At 41.8% G+C, this 8,805-nt stretch overlaps 1 protein-coding gene across 1 annotated transcript; it reads right to left on the reverse strand.

The window, feature by feature from the left end:
* Nucleotides 1-760: 760 nt before the first annotated feature.
* Nucleotides 761-7,742, reverse strand: SUPT4H1 (SPT4 homolog, DSIF elongation factor subunit). Its single transcript, XM_075263900.1, has 5 exons — nt 7,642-7,742; nt 6,214-6,320; nt 4,242-4,297; nt 3,209-3,262; nt 761-1,092 (listed from the first exon to the last, which is right to left on the reverse strand). The coding sequence occupies exons 1-5, from the start codon at nt 7,708-7,710 to the stop codon at nt 1,025-1,027; spliced, it is 354 nt and encodes a 117-aa protein (XP_075120001.1). The 5' UTR covers nt 7,711-7,742; the 3' UTR covers nt 761-1,024.
* Between the last annotated feature and the right edge of the window lie 1,063 nt (nt 7,743-8,805).

The raw sequence follows: 8,805 nt of genomic DNA on the forward strand, positions 1-8,805 counted from the left end.
ACATGTTGGTTTTAAAGAAGTGATTGTAAAGATAGACTGAATGTTGACTGCAGACTCGATAGAGCTAGTTTCCTGCCCCCTCTACGAGAAAGCTTCTCTTTCTGCCTCCCTTCTGACCGCACAGGAAGTGACAAAGCTTCTTACGACTTGCCGGTTTTAGGGCCGCGAGTTTAAGAGAAGCTGTTGTATCCATATATGGAAATATGTGGCACGTTGAAATGTAACCCTTTCTAACTCCTACAAAATCTGCTTCAAGTTCAAAAGGCAACCCTAAACACTATCATGACAAATAAATAAAATAATATGGCTATTAAAACATACATCAAAGCTTGTGGGGGTGCATATATACTCATTCAAGGATAAAACCTGGGCTCTGTGCTATTTAGGGAGACGGGGGAGAGACACTTTTAGTCACCATGTTCTTTCAGTTTAGCTCTCACAGTAACTCTTAGCCACTTCCTTTCCACAGCTCTAGTAGATTTAAGACTTGTGACGTCTATGTGGTGGGGAAGGGGTTAAGAGCGAACTGTGGTGTCGCTGCGCAGTTTCACACTTACTAGTTATTTTAAACAGTATGTAACTGTCTGTCAGGTTCCGGAAATAGGCAGCAATGGAGGTCTCTGCAGTTTCGTGTAGCAAGACGACATAGATGATATGACAAGAATATCAATTTGACATTTATTTAAAAAAAAAAACAAAGAAAAGAAAAAAAAAAAAACAACACAGAAATATATCATTGTGTGTATACCAGAATAGGATCTTATACAGCAAATCATCTTTATTGTTTGTTTTTTTCCTTAAACAAGACTGCAAAAATATCCCCAGAACTCTTCTCTGGTTTTTATCTGTCTGATGTAAGAACAGAGACATAATGTGCCTGTATATGCGGTGCACTCAGTGGCACAACCCTCCCCCCCCTAACTACAGGGAAACCACAGCTTCAGCAACATAACAGGAAAGTAAAACCAACGGAAGAGAAGACATAGACATCAACCCAATCTCTGCTTCGGCCCTTCTGTTGCAGTCACGTCTTGATGGCAGTGTCTCTGGATTTGTAAACCACGCCACGGCTCTTCAGCTCACGTACAATACCTATAACAAAGTCAGAGTACAAGTGAAAGATAATTAGATGATGTCTATTTGCTTCCTGTAATATGCACAACCCAGTCTACGGTCTAAAACCAAACACCCATGTATGGATATACAGCATGCATAGCTCCAGTTATAAGAAAAGCTGCCGTACGTGATGGGAAATGACTGAAAACATTGAATTAATCCTTAAGCTGGTCATCGATGTAATGCTTATTTATTCGTGACTTAGAAGAATACTTATAGTATATGAGATACAGTTGGTTTTAACCAATGTAAAACTGCTGCATTAGTCTAAACACAAAGGGATTGTCCAAATGATTTTTTTTTTTAAACCACTTGGTAAATAATAATAACTCACGTTACTGATCCCTAAGCTCCTGTATATGGACCTCCAGCAACATGCGACCACTACAAGCAATCACTGGCAACAGCAGTAACTTTAGGCTGAGTTCACACAGAGTTTTTTGCTCAGGAATTTGGTCAGGAATCCACCTAAAAAAAAAAAAAAAAAAAAAAAAAAAAAGCCTCCCAATAGAATCCTATTGGGAGGCTTTTTTTTGGAGGCTGATTTTGAGGCAGATTCCAGACCAAAATACTCAGTGTGAACTCAGCCTTGGGCTGAAGCCCCATATTGCGGAAATGCAGCTATTTTTTATTGCAGATTTTACCGCGTTTTTTGGGTTTTTTTTAGCCAAAGTCAGGAAATACTGAGCAGAAGGGAGAAGTATAAGAACTTCCTAGATATTTCCCATTCCTTTTGTAGCCAATCTTGGCTTTGTCTCATAAACCCGTAGCAAAATGTGCAACAAAAAAAGCTGTATTCCCGTAGAGCAGTAGACAGTCCGTTTCCAGAAATGAGGAAACGGATCGTCACTGGATAATCAGATAACGTCCCTGGGGCCGTCACATCATGACGGCCCCAGGTATATGGGTAACTATTCATTTTGATCATTGATATTATTTATAAAAGTAGGAGGGGGAAGGGTACTTAGAGTAGTGTAGGGATTTTAAGTTATCCCAGACAAGCCCTTTAAAATTCTCAGATGTCACACTATTACCTATGCACATATATGAGAAGTCAGCTCAAAGCCTGGATACACACACATTTTGAGTCAAAGCCAGGAGTGGATCCAGTAGGAAGGAAAAGTAAGAACCAATGACTAATATTTCTCCTTTGTTGTGTCCACTCCTGTGTTTTAATCTGAAAACAATGTAAAAACCGCTACAAAAAACACATGTAAGCTTAGTCAAATAGCAATTCCTTAGCACACTTAAAGGGGTTGGCCACTTTCAGACCAATATTGAAAAACAAATGTAAAATAAAAAGATATACAATTTTCCAATATATTTTCTGTATCAATTCCTCACGGTTTTCTAGATCTCTGCTTGTAGTCATTCATGCTGTTACTTCTAGTGGATAAAAGTCTGACCATGGTCATGTGATTTACGGTCTATGGTCATGTGATTTACGGTCTATGGTCATGTGATGAGTACACAGGTGCACAGCTAGTTATAGTCACAGCACAGTAATCAGACATCTGCCTGATAATCAGCTGTGCACCTGTGTACATCACATGACCATGGACCGTAAATCACATGACCATGGTCAGAGTTTTATCTCCTATTTTTTTATATTTTTATATTTATTTATTTTTTTATATTTGTCAATATTGGTCTGAAAGTGGCCAACCCCTTTAAAGACTTAAAAACACAAACCATTATAATGCCTATTAGGATATAGTTACACAATAAACTGTCAACATGCAACTATTAAAAAGAGACTGTCACCAGAGCCTGGCATAATAACCAAGCCTCGCAGATAGGTTAGAGTCAATCTGTGTTTTCCCCTTGTGAATTAGTGCATCTGCTGCAGATATATTAATGTTGATGCCAATTCTTAAAGAGTTTTTTGACAATCAAAGCATCAAGATTCAGAGCGTAAGTGAATAAACTATCGAATTAATGATCCCCTAATGTGGCCACTGAACAACATCACATCTGATATATCTACAATATATGGCACTACAACAATCATTTACTGTATATAAAGCAGCAACAGTAAATGGTACCATTTAGGAACCCTATTTTAGTAAGGATTAGGTTGTCAAACATTTACCTTGCGGTAGTCGCCCCGTGACAGATACGGCATACACCCCAGGTTTGAAGTTAGCTGAGTGAGAGAGAAAGAAAACGCTCAGTATATCAGCTGGATAGAGTAAAATGACATAGGATTCCCTGCCTACATATATTTGTCCTGCAATCTAAGAAATACGGCAAAAAGACATTTTACTTAGGCTGGATTCCACATGGATGGCTGTCTGTGAGCCAGAACAATGGTTCATACATCAGCCAGATTTACCAGCGGAAACAAAGCTCAGCTGAACTGAAATTTCCACGTCAATTTAGCTAAGCAGTGTTCCAGCCTATACAAAGTCTGTTTACAAAGCAGTAAATGGTCCTAATGCTTTGGGATCCACTCTCTACTCACAGTTGTAATAACAGATCTTCAGCCAAAGTTGTCTTATACAAATTGATTTCTGCCGGCAGAAGACGGAAAGCTGTCAGAGCGGGTCCGGCCGTTAGCGGTGGAGAGCGTTTTATGCTCTCCACCGCGAAACCGGTTTTTAAAACCGGACACAGAGTACTGCATGTCCGACTCTGTGTCCGATTTTAAAAAACCGGTTTCGCGGCGGAGAACATAAAACGTTCACTGCCGTTCACGGCCGGACATCTTTCATACCCATTCAACTGAATGGGTTTGAAAGAGTCCTGCAGGTTTCCGTCTCCTGCCTCTGTTTTGTGCAGGAAACGGAAACCTGCAGAACGGAGACCGGGCGCAGATGTGAACGAGCCCTTAGCTGCTTACTTGACTGCTCCAATGCTCTGAATGCACATGGGGACAAACAAAGATGTCACTTATAAAAACTAGTGCAGAAAGATGCAAAGTTTTAAAAATACACTACCCACCGGGGAACCCCTTTAAGGCTGGGAACCACCGTTTACAGTAGTTAAGCTCTGACCCCTGTATTCTATACCCCCAAATAGAGAAGTTGCTCCAGTTGGATGTAGAGTATAGAAGCTGAACTTTATAGGAACCTTTAAGTACCAGTTAACAAATCTTCCCCAACTTTTGGGTAAAGCGCACTCACTTATTCTCTGCCACTTGGATACCCAGCTGTCATCAGGACTCATCATTGCAACAATCCTGCAAAAAGAATTCAGGCAAAGTCATTTCCGTATACTCTGATGATGTTCCAATAAAATATAATCCTTATGTAAATATTTGTTACTGGAAAACTATCTTTTAGAGAGGTATCAATGTAACTTATTTCTTTTACAGCTCTAGATTAGGTATCTGAGTCTATTTCCCTTGCTCACTCTATGCAAATTGATTATGAGGCCAGAAATCTTCTTAATGGTATAGGATGCAATACGACATATTAGTAGCCCTGTCTTAAGTTTAGGTTGTGCAAACTTTTTTTTTTATGTAGATTGTGAGCCCCATATAGGAATCACAATGTACTTTTTATCAGTATTTCTTTGTAGAATGGGAAGAAATCCACACAAACACAGGGAGAACACACAAACTCCTTGCAGATGTTGTACCTGGCAGGATTCAAACCCAGGACTCCAGCGCTGCAAGGCTGCACTGCTAACCACTGAGCCACTGTGTTGCCCCAGGCTGTGTGAACTTAAGTGTTCAGACCGGGGTGTTTCGATGCTACATTTCCCTCCAATATTTTATAGGACGTGCTGTACAAATATTTAAACGGAGCATCGGAACACCTTCGAGCTACAAAAAAGGTCATGTGCATGAAGCCCAACTTTAAGCCACCCATCATCTGGCTTACTTTGTGGCACACTGGCTCATTTTGTTCTCTCTGGCTAATGCACATATGCTAGTTATTTGGCATGCCAGAGGAAGAATTCTGGAAAATGTAGCTTACATCTCCCCACTGACCACAGAGACTGCTACAGTGCTGTTTGGCGCACCCATAGGTGACTTTTGGTCATTGTCAAAGAATGTAATTTGATCCAGCATGCATTTACTGTTCACTTGAAAAACAACTTATTCATTTAGATGGGATACAATAAATGAAGTGACATTTCACTTTTTGATGCATTTTAGCAGATGACTTTCCCCAGTGAAGTCAAAAGACAATCTGCATAGTATCAGTATGACACTGTTGTCTGTTTTTCTAGGTCTATAAAAGCACATTTTGCAGAACCGAGATAACAAGCTTTAATGGAGTCTACTGCCATCACATTACAGTAATAAACATTGTATCCTTATTAGGCATATCACTTGTAGAGTTGTAGAAAAACAGCTTTAGGCTAAGGCCCCACAGTACGGAAACGCTTCACTAATGCGAAGAACGACTGCAGCGGGAACACATCACAGTTCTTCCCGCAGCGCTTTAAACAGAAAATTCATGGAGGATTCCTCCGCTGACTTTCTGTTACCCTTATATCTATGGGAAAGCCGCTGACGTTTCCGTAGATATAACTGACATGCTGCGATTTTCAAAACCGTGCTGGTTTTGGAAATCGCAGCATGTCCGTGCTGCGGTTTTTCCCACAAAGAGGGCATGGTGTTCGCATGAATCCCATCCACTTTGCATGTACTGTATAACGTGATTTTTCCCGCAGCGCAAATTGCGGCGTTCCCAGCCCTTGGGCCCCTGGCCTTAACGTTGTACATGAAAGAGGCAATTGGTGCACTAGGATGAGGCCTTCAGCTCTAGAATTGTTCTTGCTGCTCAAGCAGGATGTAATAGAATATCAACTCCATCTGTATGAGGTGGTGCAGGCAGGAGATTACAATGGTTTGAGTAGCAGAAGCAGTGCTCCTGATCTAAAGGCATGCTCCCAGTGCACCAACTGCCTCATCTGCATAAGACTTCAAAGTTGCTTTTCTTGAAATCTGCAAAAGTGACATACATAACAGGTATGTAGTTTATCACTGTAATGGGCTCTGTAACATAGTGGTGGCAGCTGAATATGCTCAGGGGACGTGGTAGACTCACTTTAACCAGGGAATCTATACTGAGCAGCGACAGCCAGAAACCTCATTATACTTACAAATAGAGAAAAAATGCCGACAATATAAAAGAAACCTACCCGTCAAAAGAAGAGCTTGTGCAATCATATACCATCTCCCTATTGCCCTTCATCTGTAAGTAGGCATCACAGTTATCACATCCATCGTATTCAAACTGGTCAATGGTCTGCAAGAGAAATTAATAACAAATATAATTGGGATATGACAACCTGTTATCAGAGCTCCAGACTCTAATACACAATAGGACAAATGTCATAGTTCTAATTAGTAGGAAGTGATACAAAAATAACGAGGCTTGTTTGCTATGAACTCCGTAAAGATGCTTTTGTGGTTTTATAAGCAAGTTGGAAGAGATGTAACTTTCTGCTGATAACCAAGAGAACGATTGTTGGCCATTGCATTGCTGAACTGGACACAGACAACGGTCTAATGCCCAGCAAGTATCATAAAATAACAAATGTAGTAGTGTCAACAAGTGGACGCTGCAGTGACATTGTTGACACTACTAAGGTAATCTCTGATTGGCTGCAGAGTTCACATGCTGTATTGGCACATCATTGCTGGATAAACACAGTAAAAACACCAGGAGAGAACTGGCATGGTAGCTGTAGAGGTTTGGTAGGGAGAATATCACCCCTTTTATTTTTTTTGACAATCAGCTGATTTATTTAAAAAAAAAAAAAAAAAACACAGTTGGGAAACTTCAAGACTTTTGCTTAAAGGGGTTGTCCAGAATAAACTATTTTTTCTTTTATATATATTAGGACAGGGAAGGTTGAAAACGAAAACCCAAACACCACCATTCTCACCTGTCCCAAATGCTCTGGTGTTTCCGAACGTGGTCTGATTTTGCTACTCTGCTGTTTTCATACAGCGCAAGGTCCTGCCACACTGTGATGTCCTGTGTCCCTTTCCCATAGTACAGGACACAGGATATCACAGGTAATGATGTCCATTAATGGCTGAGGCCATTAATAGTCACATGTAGTGGGGACTTCCACCAGAAGAAAGCACCGGAGTAGCAGGGCCAATCTGCGCTGGAAGACACCAGATCAATGGGAACAGGAGAGTATGGTTTTTATTTTCTCACCTTCCCCAGCCAAAAAAAATGGTTACCCTAGGCAACCCCTTTAATATGTGATGGGCACTGGACGGTTGCCTTGGCACTTTAAATGAGATTGGAAAGCTAAATTCGTTTTGCTCCCCTCCATTGACCCGGAAGTAGTTCATTTATGTTACGTTTACTGATCTATACAGATCTCCATCATATGGTCGTTACAAACACATACCGTGCAAACACAGTAACCGGTACCGGATACGTGACCACCTCCTGCTGACTCTGCGGCCAACCAGCATATAAAAGCTCTACAAGTCTCAGCATAACATGTACACGTAAATGGCTCGTGCCTTCACTCCGGTGTGGACAACGCAACAAATAACACAAGTATTACTTTACACACAAGTCGTCCATCTCTTAAACCTCTTACCTTTACCAAGGAACACAGTAAACACGCTCTCAGGTGCCTCAAATCTTTCGGTACGGTTTCCAACGCCATTGCTGTGCAAACCGGAAACACGTCGCCGCTGCAGGAAGTAAAGACAATTTCTGTAGCACACGCGGCGTCTCTATGGTGGACGCTCTGTGACTGCTCCGGAAACTCTATTGTCTGCTAGCGAGTGAGCGGTCACGTGATGTGATGGCCGCGTGTTCTGTTCTATGCGATGTGATGTTGTACAATACGGAAGTGTCTGCTCTAGCTCCTGGGTGGAGGCATATGGCTGCTACTCATCAATCACATACTTACTTAGAGACGGGAATGGCAGGTGTGGCTGTCTCTTAACTGCCTTATTTTAAATTGTCCAGGGTTATTTTTTTTTTATTAGTCTGGTGGAGGTGAAAAAAATGTAAAAAAATAATCCCCTGTCCTTGGTGCTCCGGTGTCCTCCCACTGCGGTCCAGTCCTGCTGCACAAATGCCTTTTTATGCGTAGGTCCTCATCAGCTGTGATGTCCTGAGGCCGCTGACTGGTCTCAGCAGTCACGTGCGGAGGGGACTTGTGCTGAAAGAAACATTGGAGCAGCAGGACAGGACCATGCTGGGAGACACTGGGGACAGGTGAGGGCGGGTTCACATCTGCGCCCCGATCTCTGCTTTCAGGTTTCCGTCTTCTGCCGACAGGCGATGTAAGCTCAGCAGACAGTGCCTACCCGTGAGCGTTTTGTGGTCTCACGGCAAAACCTTTTTTTTTTTTAACCGGTCACAAAGTCCTACATGTCTGACTTTGTGTGTAGTTAAAAAAAATAAACCTGTTTCACTGCGGAGACCACGAAACGCTCACGGCCAGACACTTTGCAAACCCATTAAAATGAGAAGTGGCTGCTGTTTCCATCTTTACAGTTTCTTGGGCAGAAGATGAAAACTTGCAAAGCGGAGACCAAGTGCAGGTGTGAACACGCCCTGAGTATGTTTTTTGTTTTGTTTTTTTTCACCTCTCCCGGCCTAATTAACATTGATGTTTGAAAATGTCCTTAGAGAATCCTCAGCAGAACTCTTATGTAAAGTCTAGAGGTTATGCTTATTGCCGTAAGCTACGGTGACAAAACATTTTTACATGCTGTGTAAAATCTTGCCTCCTATCTGCTGCGGACGG

Source organism: Leptodactylus fuscus, chromosome 2 (genome assembly GCF_031893055.1).
Source record: "Leptodactylus fuscus isolate aLepFus1 chromosome 2, aLepFus1.hap2, whole genome shotgun sequence".
NCBI classification, from domain to species: Eukaryota; Metazoa; Chordata; class Amphibia; order Anura; family Leptodactylidae; genus Leptodactylus; species Leptodactylus fuscus.

What these genes read in the sequence shown, in the direction of transcription:
- SUPT4H1 (XM_075263900.1), bottom strand. Translation starts at nt 7,710, where the DNA reads ATGGCGTTGGAAACCGTACCGAAAGATTTGAGGCACCTGAGAGCGTGT. An exon ending in ATCCAAGTGGCAGAGAATAA is followed by an intron (nt 3,263 to 4,241) that starts GTGAGTGCGCTT and finishes TCTCTCACTCAG; the next exon opens with CTAACTTCAAACCTGGGGTG. An exon ending in CACGGGGCGACTACCGCAAG is followed by an intron (nt 1,093 to 3,208) that starts GTAAATGTTTGA and finishes ACTTTGTTATAG; the next exon opens with GTATTGTACGTGAGCTGAAG.